Source organism: Solea solea, chromosome 21 (genome assembly GCF_958295425.1).
Source record: "Solea solea chromosome 21, fSolSol10.1, whole genome shotgun sequence".
In the NCBI taxonomy this organism is placed as follows: Eukaryota; Metazoa; Chordata; class Actinopteri; order Pleuronectiformes; family Soleidae; genus Solea; species Solea solea.
The window spans coordinates 1,836,972-1,858,504 of NC_081154.1; the positions used below are offsets into that span (position 1 = coordinate 1,836,972).

The following is a 21,533-nucleotide window of genomic DNA, read 5'->3' on the forward strand; positions in this document are numbered from 1 at the left end:
GCTTACTGATGTCTACATTCTACATAAATCATGACGGCTGTAGATGGAACGACGCCAACAATACATTAACAGATTATTACGGCTCCTATTCCCGCTGGACTATAGCTTAGTTGCATAAGCTTCTGTTGGGAGTTTTTCTATAGGACGGAGGGCAAAAGGTCAGCAACACTTGTCTGAACTTAACTAATGAACTTAACAACTTCAGTCATTTGGACCTTAAATGACAACGTTTCACAGTGTGAAAAAAACACAGGAAACCTCAGCAGTGTGTACTTCTTGTGGTCACACCTGTGCGTGCGAATTGGTTTAGAGATTCAACAAATTATTATTTTCATAACCAGTCAATCTTTTGTTTGATCTTTTGAAAATTAAAAAAATTTAAATCTCCATCAAATTTTGATTGAATGGATTATGTACTCACATCACTGAAGATGTTTGCCTTATATTTCAAGAAATGTGCAAATAATTGACTGCAATTGGAAATCTGTAACACCCATGATGACCACATGTCCTTTAAACACAATAAAAATTATAATATGGAGCAAAATAACACAAAAAAATGACATTTAAGAGAAAAAAAAACACTCAAATTGATTATCATTGAAGGAATAACTTAAATAATTAATTAGTATTGATGTCAGAGCCAGATTTACCTTTAATACCTTTAAATTCTCATCTTAGAAACTGCATATTTCACTGGTTAGATGTTGTGTTGAATACATTTTGTCGCGTATGATCAGAATCAGAATCAGAATCCTTTATTGATCCCCGAGGGGAAATTCTTGATAGTTGTATATGTGCGTTTGTGTTACCGTGTTGTTGTGCTGCCTTCTTGGAAAAGGGATTTTTAATGACATCAATCTCTATCTTTTTACCTGTTTAAATAAAGGATATATATATATATATATACATATATATACAGTATACAACAGTGACAGCAGAGGAGCTGTTCTCTGTGTGTGTCAGACAGTAACGGGGTCAGATTACTCAGCCCGAGGCCTCGTTCTGATCATCTGCATCACTCCACTGCACTTTGAAATACTCTGAAAATGTAATCGACAACGCACGAGGTGACTGATGTGACGCGTGTGTGTGTGTGTGTGTGTGTGTGTGTGTTCCGACTTATACCCCTGTGAGCGTTTCCTTTAAAAAGCCAGCACTTGAACGCGGTTATTTTCTTTGCTGTAAACACTTTAATTTCTGCTTGGGCACAAACTGCACAGCAGACAATAACACCCCGGTGAAGCAATTATAGCACCAGGGGAAACAGGCGAGACATTAAGCGGAGAGCAGCGCTGCTGTAGCACACATCTCACAGTGGCTGCAATTTTAGATTAATTATATTCAACTCTTTCTCGCTCTCTCTCACTTTGTCTACCAAACGGGACCAGGTGGTACGAGGTATGAGAGGAAGAGAATGGAGGCATTTCTGGAGGTCAGACACTGCTTTTACAACATTCAGCTATTATTCACAAACCCTGGGTGTTCTGCTTAACATGTGGAGCATGTGCATCACACATGGAGGGAAATATCTTGAGATGTGAACTTGATATTTTGGCGATGTCTACAATCAGTAAGAGATACAATAACCTGCCACTTTATTAGGTACACCTGTTCAACTCCACGTTAACCCCTAGTGTTCACGCAGCATGGATCCACGCTGCCAGTTATGATTAATATTATACATACATATATGTATATATATATATATGTATAAATATATATATATATATATATATATTTTTATACATATACATATACTTATATATATATACATATATTCAAGAAATACCTATAGCCTCTGTATATACGTTTTAACATAGTGATGGAAGCATAAATGCTCTGTGTTCTATATCTAATCAGCCAATCATGGCATTGAGGCATTCAGATCGTCAAAGCAGTATTTCTGGTGTTTCTGTTTCTGTGCACAAATGTCTGTAATTTCATTTTAACATGAGCAAGTGTAAAAAGGGTTCATATTAGATAACACATTTGCTCGATTAAAACCATGTAATCCATGCAAATTTTCAATGCTGTGCTACCTTTTAAATGCCGCAAGCACGAACAGTATACTGTATGCACGGATATAGTGATAGTGTTTAAATATTTCACCGCAGAAGCTCAGGTGCCAGCAGTGTAGGGGTTAACGTGGCACTCTGTAGCCCTCAGCTCTGCTGCTATGCTGTAGTGAATTTCCCGTATTTCCAAACAGAGACGCACTCATCACATCATCTGTGCTCTGAATGACTTGTCCTGCGGCGGTTCATCCTTTTTATTTTCTGACTCAAAGTCAAAGCACAGGCACAGAAGACCTTGCGAAGGCAATATCACACGGTAAACAAGCGCACATGTATAAAAACTCACAGCCAAAAAAAATGAATAAAAAATGAGGTGGAAAGCAAGAGGCGACTCCACAGAGATGTTAGTTTGAGGTCTTTTTTTTTTAAACTTGGCACCAAACTGGAACAAGTGATATATTGTTCATTTTCATTTCTTCTCTGGCTGTGTTTAGTGATTTCCTGCTTCGGGGACAACCTTGGCCAGCGCTAATCTAGAATAATGAGGGTTTTTGTTCAGATATGCCAACCCAACTCAATCTTATTCGTTCATCTCCCACGACAGCAAGGCAGCTTTATTTGTAATAGCACATTTCATAAACAAGGGCAACTAGATATGCTTTACATACAAATTAAATTTGGAAACTGCCAGCAGGTGGCACTATGCCCTTGACTCAGTTTTCATATGCTCATGTTTTCTGGCTGGGTCTCTTATGTCACGTATGAAGTTTTGTGCAGATCGGTCAATGTGCAGCAAAGTTACAGGCTACTTCCTGTTTCGTGGCGAAAAGGCGGCTACATTTAAAATGGCTGACTTCCTTTGGCTCGAGTTTATATTTGTAGACATGTTCAGAGTCAGTCTATTGTGTCACATTTTAAGTTTCGAGCCAATCTGTGAATGTACGAGAAAGTTACAGGTAACTTCCTGTTTTTTGGCAAATGGTCGAATTTTTAAAAATTGCAATGATTGCTGTGGCCACGCCCTTTTGAATCTGCCAGAGCTTTTGGCAACTTTTCATCTTAGATGTGTCTAGTACAAATTGACGCATTTGTTGGTACGATTAATGTGGTCAGACAACTTATTTTCGTTCATTTATGAAACGCCAAGATGGACACCAAATTCAAAATGGCTGTACTTCCTGTTGAGTTGAAACCATGGTCCTGGTCCTGATCCTGAGCTGTGACATGTTTCCACCAATTTTCATGAAATCTGGTGCAACTTAGTTTCGGCTTTGTCCTACCAGGTTTAACCTTTGGGAGCGCTGCAGAGCCATTTTGCACCACGTTTAAGAATTTCTTATTTTAGGAAGTTTTTCGCCAGTTCTAATTTGTGTGCCAATGTTCACCCATTTTCACTAACATTTAGTACCTCAAAAATGTGATCACTGTGAGACTAACCATTTCCAGGAATTCCAATTCCAAATGAAGTGTAACACCTAAATCCAAATTTGGTTTGAACTCAAGACTGGACTATCTGACCTGAGGCAGTAGATCTCAGAGCCCTACGAGGTTTATATTCTTTTAATTTTAATGTCAATAATGGATTCTTGACCTAAACCATTGAGTGATTTGTGGACGAGCAGCAGATCTTTAAAGTCCAGTCTATAACTGACCTGGAGCCAGTGAGGCCCACTAATACTTCACATTTAATACAGACGTTTCCTCCAGGCTGTTATTTGTGCTGCCGTCAATACATCATTGACATAAACGATGTGACATTATGCGGCTCCCGCTCCTCGTCTCCCCGATGTGTCAATCAAAAAAAAAAGCCTTGTGGACCTGACACGGCACCAATATGGATCGGGAAGAGCCGATACCTCATTTGGGAATGCAGGGATTGACTTCCACATGACGGAGCCAACGCTCGGCGCTCTGATTGACAAGCGATACAATTAAGTGGAAGCGGAGAGAAACGGTAGACCATCATTATATCAATCATCCGTCCTCCCCAACATCCCCCCACACCCCACCCCTCCACCTTCCTTCGTCAATCATCCGCACTCATCCTCTAACAGGCTTTGTGTGCGCTGAGACTAATTTCACCATAAATATTACAATCAGCCTCCCCAGCTCCCAGAAGCACAATCTGTAATGGCAAGAACATGTAAAAAGAAAAAAAAAAGGCAGGAAGAGACAAAGTCAAACATAAAACAAAGGATTGCCTACAAAGACACTTGTAGTTCAAAGAGCTCAGTAAAGTACGACGCTACAGCGGAGACTCAAATAAACCACTGTTTTATATCTATTTTGTGAAAAAGGGTCCCTGAAGATTTGATACCCACACACTTTTATTCGCACTAAAAGGTAAACGGACATTTCTGACAGCAAAAGACACGCCGTCTGTATCGGTATTATGTGAACTTGAGGGTGAGCTTTCAAAGGTGAGTGTTTTGTTGCTGGAGGGATTTTCTACCTTCTCCGAGATAACTGTTTCTTCTTCTTCTTCTATAGTATTTATACTCAAGTTTTTTATTAAGTGATGGCCATAATGATCATAATTGGCGACCCCTTTCTTTGCTACCAGACGTCAGGACAGTCATTGTGAGGACGGTCAACAAAAGGAGCCTAAAGAAAAGAACGATCACTGTGCACTCGCAGCCATTGTAAAGCTCCATTGCGGAACTTCTATCACCCCCATTGGACGTCTGAGTAATTACCAAAACACTGTGGCGTCAACATGACCTACTTTTTATCTCCCCGTGCCCCTCCCATCATTTCTCACTATCTCTCTCTCTCACACACACTAACACACACAGATTTTCAGCACATTATGTGTTGTATACCGTATGTATATTGTAACATTGTAGCGTTAAGCTTGATTTGCTTTGCAGTGTTAAAGCAGAACTCTTTCTCGCTTCGCCCCCTACGGTTGTGGAGTAAATACTTTTACGACACCACCGTGAACATTCATCCATTCATCATCTACCTCTTTATCCTACCTCACCGCCGACACCCACCGCCTCCCTTCCCCTTTCCCAGCCACGTGCATTTGTTTTCAACGGAGCCGGCGAACCCAAGCCGCGGAACCATGTCCATGTGCATCCGTTTTGAAAATTCTGGCCCCTTGCTCGGTCAGAAAGTCGTTTCCACTTCCTCGCTTCTTCAGACAACGGTTTTCTCTGCTTCTTTTTGGCCGGCTCTACCATGAAGAACATCTAAAATAACCCTATCACTGCCTGGATCTGATAGTTGGTACCTGGCTAGGGTTTGTGTGTAGTGTCGAGATACAAGACCCAAGACTTGATCCTGAGGACTCCTGAGGGTCGGCGATCCTAATCTTGCAAGGTTGGTTTTCCTCTAACAGGCAGTAGGGGGCAGTGGAGACAGCCTCCAATCTCCCCGCAGCAAGACATTGAACCTCTGAAACTGTTAAATTAGGGTAAAACAATCCTGCGTATCTTACGGCAGCAAAAGAATCAATTGCGTAGATGAAACAAACCCAGTTTATTCACGGTTGTTTCAGTCGGACGCGTCAGACTGTGGAGGACGACGAAGATGATAATTGTGCTTAGTCTTCAAACTGAGAGTCAAGCTGTTTTCCAGGTTACAGTATTTATTCTCTGTCTACTTATGCAGCAAAGGACTGGGGATTTTTTTTTCTGTGCTATCATCACGAAGCCTCTCTGATCTCACAAGGACTGTGGTCTCAAAAAAAACATATTGCACAAGCCTGGAGTAAGATTAGACCGGCTCAGTGTGGGTTTAATTCCACGTCTGAAAAACTGAGCCGCAGACGGGAAGTCGAGTGAGCTGATTCATCCGCGTTACATCACAGTGGACAAGTACTGTAGGTGTCTCAATCGAGCAGGAGCTGATTAAATCTCTGTCGCATCGCGCTACGCCGTGTGTGATGCTCTACAGTCACAACGCATTAGATCACTCGCTCTGTCTTTCTCTGAGAGGAGAGAGGGGAGAGGAGGAGGAGGAGGAAGGAGAAGAGAGACTACCCATAAAAATCAATACAGCGAGGCTGTTAATGGATTTCTTCATCTGTGCTGTTCGGTAAAGAACTTGTGGGGGAGAAAAACAAACAGTTGCAGAGGGGAGAGGGAGGTGGAATGATGGAGAACACTAAGGAGGACAAAGAGACAGCAGGCCCGATAACCAGATAGGGCAGAGGAGCGGGAGCGCAGGTTCTCATAGATATGGATGTTTGGAAGGACCGATCGTTACCCAGTCAGCACATGCCTGCCTGCCTGCATGCCCGCCCGCATGCGCTGCCTGATTGCCTGCCACACATTTGCATCAGAGTTTAGAAGAGCCAAGCTGAAGAGCACAGCCGGAGAAGTCTTTGATCTCTCAGCCTCTGTCACTTTTGATGCACCATGCAGAAACACCAGCAGCAGATCCGGGAGAGGGGGTGTTGATGTGTGATGGTGGGGGACATGATGTGTGTACAGCCAGAAAAACCAATGTGCTAATCTTTCAAAGATCTCGATTGGAGTCCACGTGAACAAACATGCCAGCATGAGTTTTCAAATTTTCTAAACATTTAGGAATTTTGTTTTGGCAGGAACTAAACCCACATAAGTATGTTTGTACTAATTGGACGATTCTTTTTTTACAACCACAGCACGAGTTTAGACAGAGGCATTTACACTATATGGACAAAAGTAAGTTAAGTATTGAATTCAGGTGTGTCAATCAGGCGTTGGGCTCTAGGCCCCTTATCTCCAATGAAGGACAATCGTAACACTTCAGCATACCAAGACATTTTGGACAATTCTATGCTTCCAACTTTGTGGCAACAGTTTGAGAAAGGTCCTTTTCTATTCCCAGTCCCAGTGAACAAAGCAAGGAATATAAAGAGATGGTTTGACTTTGAGTGTGCCCACACAGAGCCCTGACCTCAACCCCAACCCCATCGAGCACCTTTGGGATGAACTGGAACAGAGATTGTGAGCCAGGTCTTCTCGTCCAACATCAGTGCCTGACCTTATCAATGCCCTGCAGAATAAATGGACACAAAGTCCCTATAGAAACACTTTGAAATCTTGAGGAAAGTCTTCCAAGAAGAGTGGAAGTTCTGTATGAATACGTCATTACAGTCCCTGGTGGTGTGATGGTCAGGCATCTCAATACTCTTATCCATGTTTATATGAGAGTATAGTTGCTTTAAAGCGACATAATGCAGGATTTCAAACTTCAAACAATGTCTCCAAGATTATTTTGAAGATACATCAACTCATGTCACCTCTGTCAAAGCATGAGCAGGTCTACACGGCCTACATTGGCATCATGGAACTTCTGATTTCAGGTCAATGCCACAAAAACAACCACAACATTATACTTTACGGCATATGCCACAGCCGTTTAGCTTTCCTAATATCTTGAAATATAAAACAAGCAGCATATGATGGTCTGAAGACATGGTCTAGCTCCACCTTGACCATACTGTACCATTTTACTCCGGTACCCCAAGGGAAGGGTGCCAAAAATGCATTACATTACATGTCATTTAGCAGACGCTTTTATCCAAAGCGACTTACAACGGAATTGAGTACAATCAGCCAGGGGTGGAGTCGAACTTGCGAACATGATGTCTTTCGCATACAGGGTACCGGTCTTATCGGTCTTGACCACTGAGCCACTCCACCCCCGTGCACTGGTTAGGGCCGGTTATTTTTGTTTTAATCCTAATGGGAATGCAAAAAAATGCGTACCGTTCCAAACCAAACCGTTCTACTGGTTGAAAACACGGCTTTAGATGTCACTTATTATTATTACTTATTATTACACAGTCAAGCCCATTCAAGCAAGAGGGATTGAGCCCCCCCCACTCCGCCATTCTCTCTTGCCATTTTGGGGATTATCAAATATCACGGCAGCTCTGACAAGCAACAGATTTACATCCAAACCCATCGCCCTGTGCCTTTTCTCGGGAAATGTCATTTCACATTTTCTGTCCGGCTTCAAATTCCAGGCAGTGCACCGAGATAATCTCTGGATTTTGACTCAGCGCGTGTATTGACAACACCCTCAGCTCGAGTCTCCTAATCTGTCTGTACCTCACCATCTCCTCCAGTCCTCTCTCACCTCTCCTCACCTCTCTCCCATCCCTTCCCTCCTCTCAACTCATGGTCTCGTTTCTCCTCTTCCCAGCCTGTCAGGATGATTTCAGGCTTGTTGCGTCTGGCCAGACTTCATGTGGTACCATTGAAACAGTAATTACAACTGTCGCTGAATGGCTTTTTTACTCCCATGGAAAAAACCTCACTACCTATCATCCACAGGCTTAACCCAGCCTCTCCAAACTGACACGCAGGGGCCACACAACAGCGTGTGTGGAAAACCATTAACCCGCAATTTAATTACAATCACCATAACAAAGGACGGGTGACATTTAAATCCGCCAATCGAGGAGGGATTAGGAGCCAAGAGCCCTTCTTCTGGGACGTCTTATCTTCCTAAATATGACAGTGTGGATAAAGGAAATGTGAATTAATTAAATATTTCACAGTTTATACCAGGGCAGTATTTTTTTTACCACTGGGGAGACTTAATGATTTCTATGAATTCAACCAAGATACATAACAAGGTGTCTCTTAAAAAAGGCTTAAAATGATATTCCATAAAGAGGAACAGGAAGTGAGAAAAGGCAAAAAAATAGGCTAAAAGACAGAGGTAGAAGAGACTAAGAACAGGGAAAAAGATGATTTATAAAGAATGCATAAGGCGGTAGTTAAACATGATTGACAGCCGATACTGTTAGTCACCACTAACTACTACTAACTTCTGATATTCAAGGGAAATTTGTGATAACGATACAAAACACAAGACTGAATGAACAATGCAGCAGCATTTGAGAGTAAAAAAGAAATCAAAGTGTACGCCGATGATAACCTAATTAGTGGTACACCTAAACCTATAACCCCTGGTCTTTAGCTTCCATCAATTATGTACCAGCGCTGCTTTTTGCAACAGGAAACTGGAGTTTGTGTCGCTTTCAAAACTCCTCACAGAGTCAGCTCAGAAAATCTGCTTTTTCTGTTGAACAGAGGCACAAAAGTGTCCACTGCAAACGTAACTGTGTCATTGTGTAAGTCAAGTGTTTGAAATCCTTTGCTCAGATTTACCAAAGTAACAGCAGTCGCTCAGACATCCACATTTGGGTTAGGAAGCTTGAAATGACCTGTAATTGAGGCTGTAAATGTCAACTTTACCATAAGGATAAGCGTTATAGATTAATTGATGGATGAAAAGAAGTGAAGGAGTTTGTAGTTCACAGAAGTTAAGGTAACCAAATGTTATCGTACTTGTATCTTGAGTCTGCAAACACGGTTGACCACACATTTGCTGATAAGACATTTCAACATTATCAAAACATCAAAATCAGATCAAGGGAATTGTTCATAAAGAGACACCGTGTCTGCACGAGGGCCGCCGACCACCAACACGGACACATTTTGCTGCTTTGAAAGCCTCGTGAGGTGAACTGACTGTTCACGATTTGGCTCTGACACAGCAGAAAGATGTCGGCCTTCAGTCGCATATCAAGATACAGGCAGAGAGGAGGACGAGGAAATGAGATGGATGTTGTGATGACAATGAGTAAAGCAAGTATCATTTCAAGTAAAAAAATAAAAATGCAGGGCTGGTGTTTTATGCTGAAACAGCCCTTGAAGGTCTGACAAGATATTAAAAGTGCACCTGACACAGAAAACGCTGCCCGGTCCAGCAGCAGAGGCGACCAGGCAGTTTAACCAGAACAACATCAGGGTCAAAGGAGACCAACACTCAACAAACAAAACCACTTACTTCATGGGTTTGAACAGAGCCTGGCCGTAGTTCTGGAAGGTCATGATGAGCTTCAGCTGAGTTCCTCCAGACTTCATCGCTGTTGGGAGTCAAACAGAAAACACTGACGTTAATCATTTGAAAGAAAACTAATGTTAGCAGAGGCTACAAATATTCAGTATTTTACTGTAACACTGAAGAAATGGAAGTTTGAAGTCTTCATTTGCTTCTGTTTCAGTTTCACAAACATTTGACCAGTTTAGCTTTCTAGTTAGCCTAGCTAACTAGCTAATAAGCTAAGCTTATTTAAAAACAGCCACACTACAAGTTGTTTAAGCTAATTAATGTAGCAGTTTCCTGTTGTTAATAAATGACCACCTGCCATTTTCTAATGCAAGTTTTTAGTTCACATTTGCTTAGCTTAGCATTCTTTTGCTTACAGACAGTGATAATTAGCTTGTGGTTGCCCACTTTCCCAAAACCATTATGTGATGTTTTTAAACCACTTTAACCTAAAGAAAACGTCTAACTTTGCAATAATTTCAAACAAAGAAAACCTCAAAATCTTAACTCCCCCGACTTTCTGACTTTTCTGAAAACAATGCTTGTGTTTTTCTTGCTAGCTAAGCGTTTAAATGAGTCATTGTTTGTGTGGCTCCAGACACTTTAGCTAAAGTCAGTGCAGTTAATGTTTTTTTACCAAAAAACTAAACAAAAACAACATTAAAAAAAACAAAAACTTTGTAATAACGATTAAGATTATGTATTGAATATTTTTACATTTTACTGTAATATTTAAAACTCTACTCAATTCATTTTATGTTAATTTCAAACACAGAGAAAAAAAAATATAGTATACTTATTGGCTACTTTATCAGGTACACCCGATCAACTTCTTGTTAATAAAAAAATATCAGTGTATTTAAGTACATAAACATAGTAAAGACGAGCTTCTGGAGTTCAACCTGAGCATCATAGACTGAGGAAGAAATGAGATTTTAGTGACTGTGAAGGCTGATCTACTGGGATTTTCACAAACTGCTGATCTACTGGGATTTTCACCCGCAACCACAAGATGAAAATAAAATGGGATAACAAACTGAAGTGAACTGCCTTATTTACAGTGTTGTAATGTAACAAAGTACTGCTCTTAAGTACAACATTCACATATCTGTACTTAAGTTATTTACATTTCTAGCAACGTTTAATGGTAAAGTTAGTAACGGTCTGTATTTCTCAAGCTTTTCTAGTCTTGAGTTGCTTTACACAGATTTCACACATTCACACATCTTTCATTCACACGCTGCAACATGGGGTTAAGTGTCTTGCTCGAGGTCACAGACTAGCAGAGCGAGGAATTGAACCCACAACCTTCCACCACTACTTTTACTTCAGATAATGACTTTTAAATACTTCAGTACAGTAAATGTCATATACTTTAAGACTTTTACTTCAGTAATATTATAAAAAAGTGACTTCAACTTCTACCAAAGTCATTTTCTGGTAACACACTTGTACTTTTACTCTAAAAGTATCCCTTTAAGGTATTAATATTTACATTTTATAGACATGTCAGGTGCTGCTGCCTCAAACATTCATTTGCCACACACAACAGTTCACTGTTGCATTATGTAACTTGTGCGTACACGTGTGTGTAGACGCGGGTTTGTCTATATGTGTGTGTGTGTGTGTGTGTGTGTGTGTGCTCTGAATGGACTCAGTGCTGATGTCACAGTGTTTGTTCGACAGGAGAGGAGACTGAACGGGTGAAGGACAGACAGTGTTCGTCCCAACACTGTCTGTCCCTCTGCTCTTTACTCGTCCTGTGTGTGTGTGTGTGTGTGTGTGTCTCCAGAGGGTCTGTGTCTCTCCCTCTTTCCTTCTCTGTCTTTTTCTGTCTCACTTCATCCCTCTGTCCTTCACGTTTTGTCCCCTTTTGGAACAGAACACAATCTAAAGTCACTCGCGGGACAAAGCAGAGCTAAAACAATCTCTGTCTGTGTTTTTTGGGGGTTTTTTTTCCCCTTCAGCTGATCGATCGTAAATGGTGTTTTGGTGGCCTTTCTCCAAAGAACAACCTCCACCGATCAATTCTCTCATTTATTTCTACATATGGGAATAGTGAGGACAAGCTAAATGTTTACAGGGAAAACAAAAATTACAAGTGGAAGGATCAATGTCCGTGTGAGCTCACCTGCTGCTGTGTGCATGTGGGTGTGCATGTGTGTGCATGTGTGTGTACGTGTGTGCACGTGTGTGCACGTGTGTGCAGACACTGTATGAAATAAAGGCAAATAGAACGGTAATTGCTGGGTGCTTGTGCTTCTGGAAGTGGCTGAAAAACAAGGACCATGAAAATAAAGTCCAGAAACCTCGAGTCACAGAACACAAACCATATTGGTCAAGACTTCATGACACAAAAATGTTAACCTCTGTCTTTTTTTGGGCTTCGCACTGGAACCGTCGACGTTAAAGAGATTGCTCAGTTGTTGTTTTTGAGAGAACCAGGATGAAGCAGCTTTGAAAAACATGTACACCAGCTTTAGTGTGTTATAGCTTCAGTATATAGTTGGAAACTGACGTTTGTAGAGAAACAAACTCCATAGAAAAACAGAGATTTTAAGTCAAGCCACTCAGTAGTTGATGATCCACTGTTGCCTTCGTCAGTAAGTTAATATAATGTTGTTTTGCGACTTTGCCGTTGTAAATCCTTCATTTCAATTCTCCAAAGTGACACAAACTTACCAAACAATGCAGCGGTAGACACACAGCTACAGTGTCGCCATGAGCTAAAAATGCAGATTTTCTCTATGGGGTTTGGTGTGAGAGAGAGTTTTTACAAACTCGCATTTCCAGTCCAAAAAAAGTGGAATTTAAAGTGTCAAACTTCCTCCTAAGGCAGGTGTACGTCTGTGTTTCCAGGCATGATTAGACTGGTTCTATAGGAGCAGGATTATTACAGCATGCGTCAGTACCTTATACAACCACACTCCTCATTATTATATAAAGCCATTTATCATATGTGCCACTTTTGCCTTCATCGATGAATATCACTCAAAAGAGATTATAGTCCAAAATACAGTCAGATCCTTAGGTTGAGATAATAAGCGACTGCTGTTGGCTTGCATCGGTATTCTGCCTCAGGCCTGTGTTAAAGCTCTGTAATTACTGAGCCACCATGTATTTAGCTGGCTACAGACGCTGAGAACTGCTTCCTCTATCCACCCAGGGCGAGAGACCAGAAAGCAAGAGAGAGAGAAAATCTGGAGTGAAAAAGACAGAAAATAAAATAATAAGAAGGAATGAAAGTCTTCCTCGCGTGGCCAGGCAGCACAGGTGCTACTTTTAATCCTGCTCCCAGATAAGTGTTTAATCTTTGCTTCAGGGGAGTTACGGTTTTCTCCTCATTGGCAGATAAATCTGAAAAAAATCTGCGATCACTTTTTACAGCCAGTGCAAGATGGGAAACCTTGACTCGACAAGCACTCTTGGAATGTGGGAGCGGGACTGAGCCAAAAAAAGAGAGAAAGAATCAGAAATAGATTCCGCATAACTGCCCCTGGGTGGATTAATGCCCGTGTCAGAAATCCACCTGAACCTGCAGCAGAGGCTTTGCGGCTTTTCTGTAACGACGCTAGATTTACTTTGTCAGTCAGACGGAAAAAAAAGCCCCGACATTTGATACGAATCAAACACGATGTGCAGTCGCTCACGCACGCGTGTGATCTGCATCCAGATCACACGTGTTCTCCCTCGCACTCTCTGACTTGACGTGTTCCGCCGTGACACTTGTTATTCTGTCAGCCTCGTGATGCAGATCCGAGTCGGCGCTGTCGGACGATCGCCTGCAGCTGACCGCTATCTTCATGCATACGTGTGTGTGTGTGTGTGTGAGTAGTAAAACACACTCTTCTGCAGGCCCATCCTCTCACTCTTCATAAGAATCTCTTCTGACTTTAGTTTTACATGGAGAGGTGAAGGTAAAGTAAATATTGTCAGAGCTTCTCAGTGATTTCAGTCCCTTGTGAATGAGCCACGTCAGAAATCATTACCGGACCATGTCAGGAAAGTTTACGGCGACTTTTACCTTTGGATGAAAAAGGCCCAGAAAATTTCACCCAAGTAAAAATGAATCCAGTGCAAAAAAACAAGCAGTAAATATGTGCGTAAAATAGTCGTTTTCTGCAGATTTTCAAGCATGGAGGCGCTTGACGTCTGCACCTGAGTGATATCAAGAAGCAGCGTGGCGCACACACGACGACAGAAGGTGATGGCGGTTCTTAAATTGAGCGCCACTCAAGCCGTTTACACGTATCCACCAACAGAGTCGGCGATGGCTGCAGCGGTCCCGGCACTACCCCCTCGCCCTCCCGCATCAGAGCTTTTGTTGGTGCCCGTTAGAAGATGTCAGTCTAGGGGTCACCCACCACGAGAGAACATGGAACCCATTGGCTGAGCCCTCTTGGGACAAACGGAGCCCCAATTAGCTCCCAATTTCCACTCCCAATTGCGGTAATTTTTACTGAGATTTGTTATCCCAGTGTGAATTAGCCATTATTTAGTACTGATGACCTGTGGAGAAATGACATTACCTCCACTGCCCCATGTAAAATTAATCCCATCCGAATAGTGCTAAAGTCAGTAAAGATTATGGCGATTTTTACTTAAGAAGGTCCAGAAAAATTCCCGCAGGTAAAACTACTCCAGTGTGAATAACCCAGCAGTAAATATGTGCGTAAATGTTCCATCATAGTAGTTTTCTGCAGATTTTGTGCACTGATGTGATATGAAGGAGACAGTGTAGCACACACATGACGACAGAAGGTGGCGGCGGTGCTTAGATCGAGTGCCGTTCGGTGTCCGGGAAGTGACACACACACACACATACTGGTCTACTGACTTTACTGGGGACCGTAAACTTCTGCAAAGGTTGCGGTTCCTCTGTGTGTGTACAGAATATCAACGTAAATTCACCGGTATCAAACTTCCTGTTGAACAAATGTGTTAGAGAAGCGTAATTTTCACCGTTTTTATTGCAGTTTTACGACTTGGTCCTGCTCGCTGTCGCCCTCTTTCTCTACCAGTGGTAACTGCAGCCTCACAGCAGGTTTCTGCTCATCTTTCTCCTCTGCTTCATTTCCTCTTTTCTGTAGGAAATTTAACATAAGTGGCAGAGAGTTTCTGTTTTCTTTCAGGACAAAGACGTTTTCTTAGCTGAGGGATTTTATATCGTTACAGCATTTGAGTTCCAGTGCGTCAACACGGCTAGAAAACAAGAAACTGTTTCAGTCTTTTCTCCACATTATGTATGACATATATAAGTATATATATATATATATAGAGAGAGAGAGAGAGAGATATTTATACAGTATATAAAGATATATCATGTATGAAGAGGAGAATGACTGTATTTACGGAGTCAGAGCCAGTTCCTGCTCGACACGTGATTCCACTTTGTTTCAGTGTGAGACGAAACACAATGCAGAGTTTTACAGCCATGTGAAAAGTGTATAAAGCAGCATGAGCTCATTTTGTCTACTTTAGTACGGTTTTCCGCCGCCTATAGACACAGTCTAGTGAATACGACTCTTTCTCCTCTCCAGGTATCATAATGGAGAAAAGGAGCCATGATAGCGATCTCTTAAATTCAGCTTCTTCTTTATTTCCCCCTCCCGATTTAAATTGTTATCCAATTACAAAGACCTGAGCCTTATCACATCGTATGTGTGCTCTCACAGATGATTCATTAAAGCTATTTTTATTACTGTAACCGTGGGTTTTTTAGAGTCACTTAATTAGCAAGAAAACATGCCGTTAAAAGGGGGAAAAGATGTGAGGGACTAAATGCCTTTCTCAGCACAATCCTAACACTGTGTGTGTGTGTGTGTTCACTGGGGTGTAGATGCAGATCCGTGTGACTCACTTTACACTTGCTGAAAAACAAGAACTAGGCGTGTATCCACACGAGGTGGAGAGAGTGTGTTTTTATAAAAGCACCGATCTGGTCTGTTCTGTTCTGTTGAGTAAGTTCACACCTGACGTCGGTCAAGTTTGGCAACTTTACTGTCAGTGTTTGTCGTACTGTAACACACAAACTGACACTTAGTGACAGGAAAGATGACGTGACATGAGCACAAGCAATGTTTGACTGTCACTTGTACTTCATTCCCTTAGGGAGATTCCTTCCTTCCTTCCTCTGCATTGAACCCGTCCTCTACTAGAAACCCTGCGAGAATTAGGAGCAGCAGACGGCCACTGAGCAGCGCCCGGGGACCAATGAGGGGGTTAGGGTACCTTGCTCAGGGGAACCCCAACTGAACCAGCAACCCCCCGGTTTACAAGAACAGTGGCCATGGTGTTTTGGGTCTTGTCTTGGTATCGTACATGTGACACTTAGGATTTTAAATGAACAAAATCTTTGTAATTGGATGAAACTTCCTATCTTCAAATCTATCGAATGACATAATAAAGTTTTTTTCACCAATATCAGCCAAAGTTAACGGTTTGTATGTGTGTGTGTGTGTGTGTGGGAGGGAGCAGTGGAGACGTTGCCGGATTGTCAGTTATGAAGTTCAAACACGCGCTAACGACCGCACACACCACTTTGTTTGGCCTTAAACACATGAGATGTTGGGTTTTTTTTGTTTTACAAAGTTAACAGATCAGTTCTACACTGTAAAAATAGAAGGACATAGAATGCCACTTTATGAGGTACACCTGTTGATACTTTATTAATCCCAGAGGGACTCTGAGTGCATCACTGTTTACACTCTGCTCTGAACGCTGATTGGCTGCTGGGCCAATTGTTGACGTCACTTTAAGTAGACTAGTCTCTTGGGACTGTTTAAGTTGGTCTGGTGCAACCGACGACTAACTGCAAACTAGTTCTGAGTAATACGCCAAACTGGTGAAACCCCACCCTGGTCTTGGTCTTGACTTGTTCAAGGTCCCACATGGTCTCAGTTGGACTGTGTGCGTCTGGTTGCTTTTTCCCCACCTTCTTCTCTACAGAGCTCCCCCTACAGTTTTGGAGTATATGTTTTTACGACACCACTGTAAACAACCATCCATCCATCATCTACCTCTTTATCCTCACTGTCTTAACACGAGGAGTGTTTCTCGCAAGACCTCCTGATTCTGAGGACTCCAGGTCGGCAGCCCTGATCTTGCAAGGCCGCTTTTCCACTAGCAGACAGTAGGGGGCAGTGAAGACAGCCCACAACAAGACATTTAACCATCACAATGACTCTGATGCTGTCGAATTCTGCTTTGACGATATAGAGGTAAGGTTACGTATTTGACCTCCTTCTAAGGTCCCTTGGTAAGCAACTACAAATGTATATGGATGCTCAATGACACTTTTTTTTGTATGTCTGATACAGTTATTGGTCAATTTTAAACACATTAGCTGTTAGAATGACATTTGTGATGATTTCAAATGGTGTGTTTTTTCTACTGGATTTCAGTTCTTTTCTTTTTCTGATATCAGATCCAGTGCTTTTTGGCTGATACTGAGTATCATATGTGCTCATGTCCCCTTTATACCTCAAGTCATACTCTAATTTCCTTCTGCAAATGTGGTTGTATAACGACTATAAAGATCCTTTTCTTACATTTCCCTTAAGACTAAAAGTTACTCCACAAAAACCTTATCCAGGACAAAGTCTCAATCCGATGTGGGTCAAAGAAACACTTTTGATCAGATCATTGAATGTCCCCAGTAAATTTCTGTGGCTCTTTTTTGGTTTCCCAGGCTTTACTACTCCACCTTTTAAACCCCCGTCTAGTTCCGGTCTTGCACCTTCATCAGATCACCTCCTCTCATAAACTGTCTAAAAAGACGTGGCCTCTGAAACCCTCCAAAGTGTTCTCCGTGACTCACCCACACTGGTGATCCTCTGGTTGACCAGGTCCTTGAGCAGGGCATCGATGACCGGGTTGTGTCGCGAGTACAGCTCGTATCGGTTAATCCCAATGTGGAATCGGAGCCAGTTTGGATAAGACTCGGCCGTCAGCTCTCCTGTGGGGCTGAACTCATCCACGGTGCCTTCTGCGTTCCTGGGAGAGACCAGAGTGAGACGCAGATGAGACAGACAGAGACGATCGTCAGGGCTTTTATGTCAAAGTTTTTTCTTTTTTTACATTTTTCTATTCCACGCGGTCACAAGCAGACATTTGAAAAACAACAAAGAGTCACTCAGAGTGTAAAAAACGAAATATTCTGCTCCCATAGAGCGGGATATTTTTTAGAGACTGTGCTCAGTTTTTCTCAGGTTTCACTTGATTTTGACTGATATCAGTTGTGAGATTTGTTTTATTTAACTATAAATGACCAAAGTGTTGAGATCATGTAGGAACAATAAACTAGGGATGGTTCACTACCACTTAATCTGGTCCTGTGTAATGATTAGAGCTGAAGAATTCATCAAAATTTTAGCAAAATCCCAACACGGCCTACTGCAATTTTCAAATCACAGGAGGCTGAAGTATTTGTTAAAACCAAATCATGTGTCAAGATATCATTTTTGGTGAATTATTGTCTCAATCTACACACACGTTATTCTACAGACTGAAGAGAACATCTTTGACACTCACAGATCTGCACAAATATCATACAGTAATTACTTTAAAATACGTTTTTCGGATGAAAATGAGAATAAAGACGTAGAAATGACCATTCCCTCTGATATGCGATCACAATTCCTGTCAAAATAATCGCAATTACATATTTATTCAACATAGCTCAGCCCTAATATCACTAGCACCGCCTTGAGTATCCACAAACACCAAAATCAGTCCACCAATACAGTCATTTTTGCTCCAACTGTAGAACAAATGTACTTAAATAAACATTTTACATGCATTATGAAGCCCAGTGAAGCATTTACGAGTTACTACACGTAATTCACAATCTTTAAATTCTCATCCTCATATTAGAGTATAATAGTTAATACTTTGATGGCATCTTGTGTTACTGCGCCAACATATTTTAAATTCAGAAATATTCAGAAACAGGTAAATATTGAGCTGAAGTATCACAAACTGGAGAGTGTGAACTTCAGCCAAGGCCTAATTTCTTTTAACACGGCCAAAACAGATACATGTACTTTTACATCTGTCACGACACAGTGGTGGATCAGAGGTAGAGTGAGTCGTCATACAACCAGAAGGTTTAGTATTTGATTCCCGCCACAGCCAACTGATGACAGTGCTGGCAGTGTGTGAATGGGTGTGAAAGAGTAGAATGAATGAATGAGTGAGTGAATGAGTGAAAAGCAGCTCCTCATCAAGAACATTTACTTCATCACTTCAACATTACATGAACACAAGCTTCACATCAGGGTTTTATTGTTGTTGTTGTTGTTTTACCATGACTGATCCTCTGCTGCTTTGGGGTCAAATCTGATGTCTGTGTTGACGTTGAACAGCGTGTCCTCGTCTGTCAGTGGAGGCACAGACCTTTTATATAAAGGATGCTCGTAGAGAGCCAACAACCTTGAACCTCTGACGGGAACGTTCTTGGTGACAGCTGCGTCCTGGATGAACTGTCTCTTCCTGTCACCGCGCAGCCCCTGCTGCTGCTGCTGCTGCTGCTGCTGCCGCTGCAGCTCCAGCCTTCTCACCGCCTGCGTTCTGTCGCCAACACCCGGGATCCTCTCCAGGGAGTGGGAGGAAACGTTGGAGCTGGGCTCGTTGCTGAAGTCCTGGAGGATCCGCAGCGTGTGCTTGTTAGGCCAGCCCTGCTTCCCCCAGCTCTGGGGCTCCTCGCTCGGCGTGTTCGAGCAGGAGCAGCCGCCACCGCCGCCTCCTCCGCCGCCTCCGTGTCTCTCCAGCTTCGGCAGCAGGTCTATCATGATGTGCATGGAGCAGGCGATGAGGAACACCATGAGGATCAGGACGCGGAACTTTCGCAGCAGGATCATCTTCATGGTCTCCCGCTTGAGCAGATGCGAGTACTTGCTGCAGATGATGAGCACGCAGATGAAGAGGCTGACTACATCGCTGATGATGTTGATCAGACTGGACGCCACACGGACGAAATACACATTAAACACGTAGGAACCATCTTCACTTGCCGTCTTGAGGAAAGGATTCAGTGTTCGGCTTTGGTGTGTTCAGCATCAGAGCCGCTCAGCGCTCGGTGCGCGCAGGTTTCTGGTTGTTGTTTTTCCTCCAGAGGCGCAGAATCATACGCAAGTGTCCAGGTAGAGCAGGGATCGAGTCAGCGCTCGGTTCGCGCAGGAATCATCCTCCTCTCCGCGGGGCTCCTGTCGCGCTCCAGATGTTTCACAAACAAGGGACTAGATTCCAATATGCGCGAGGGGAAAAGATCAGTGAAACGCGTGCGTCCAGGAGGTCCGAGCGCGCGCATGGGTGTCACCGTACAACCTCAGCTGCAAGAAGAGGAAGAAGAAGAACATGAAGAGGAGAAAGTGCAGCTCTCCACATTTAAATGTGTTTCAGTTGGAAAGTCCCCGGTAAGTGTCCTCGTCTGTCTCATCCAACCTCCACTTCTGTCCCATCTGCTCCACGCGCGCGCACAAACACGGCAGAGGTTTAAACAGGAGACACGACTGTAGAGTGTAAGCGGGACACGGGGACGCAGATCCCGTCTGCTGCATGTGAGAGTGAGGGTGGGTGTGTTAAATATGATGCTGGAGCCAAGACTAGATCCTGCCTTTTACGCAGCGTCACCACGCGCAGATTGGCTGAGCGCGAGAGAGGGAGAGCGCGCGAGAGAGAGACAGAGACAGAGAGAGAGAGAGAGAGAGAGAGAGAGAGAGAGAGAGAGAGAGAGAGAGAGAGAGAGAGAGAGAGAGAGAGAGAGGTGTACAGTGCTCGTCTGTTTTCCTCCGGGACAAAATCCTCCCTGCACTTCCCAGCTTCACAAGAAGAGGGCGTCTTTTCCCCTGGTCCACATTCACATTGTGCGGACAGTTTTATCTCCATACACACATTCAAGGCACAAAACAATTAAAAACAAACACAAACTAAAATCAATACAAAATCAAAAACTACACTTTACGTTAACATGTTAAAAGTGTCAGATTAGAAAAGATAAACTGAGTATACTGAATTAAATAATGAAATATACATATAATACAGATAATTTGCTCACAACTTGTCAAATACGTTTTTATTCTATTGAATTTTATAGCTATTTATTGAACATATTATCCATAAAATCTAAAGTTGTGCCATTGTAGCAGAGCCGTAGCAACAGGGTAGGCAAACTAGGCAATAGCCTAGGGCCCTGGAGTTAAAAGGGGGCCCCAAAACTGACATCTGATACAGAACCACAGCAATGACACCAGGTTTTTCGATAAAGATAACAATGTCATTTTGGGAAACCACCTAGTTTATTGTCAGAGTCAAGATGGTAAATGTCCCCCAATGTCCCTCGTTGCCTAGGGCCCCAGAGACCCTAGAAGCAGCTCTACACTGTAGACTAAACTGTCACTTCCTGCTCTATACTTTGTTATTAAATACTGTTACGTTTCATTTTAGCAGTTATTTAGTTTTTAAAAATAGACGTCGTAAAACTATAGCGGTCACAGGAAGCAGCCACATGAAAGAAATCACCTTTCCTGTTCAGATCAAGTAATTAAAATCCCTGCTGTAAAGAGGCTAACAGCTAGATTTTACTGTGGATGTTTCACTAACAGGCCACGCCCACATTGATTGAGCCAGGTTTTCACTCGCAGCATCAACACACATGGTGTCATTTTTCCCCTCCCC

The 21,533-nt window shown here is 42.6% G+C and overlaps 1 protein-coding gene across 1 annotated transcript in view; it reads right to left on the reverse strand.

Moving 5' to 3' along the window:
• fam20cb (FAM20C golgi associated secretory pathway kinase b) overlaps positions 1-20,452 on the reverse strand; it is a 63,960-nt gene extending 43,508 nt beyond the window's left edge. The window contains exons 1-3 of the mRNA XM_058621113.1: positions 19,164-20,452; positions 17,677-17,852; positions 9,816-9,894 (exon numbers count right to left, since the gene is read on the reverse strand). Of these exons, the coding sequence (XP_058477096.1) occupies positions 9,816-9,894; positions 17,677-17,852; positions 19,164-19,723 (815 nt within the window). The 5' untranslated portion in view covers positions 19,724-20,452. The remainder of the gene's footprint in view (positions 1-9,815; positions 9,895-17,676; positions 17,853-19,163) is intronic.
• Between the last annotated feature and the right edge of the window lie 1,081 nt (positions 20,453-21,533).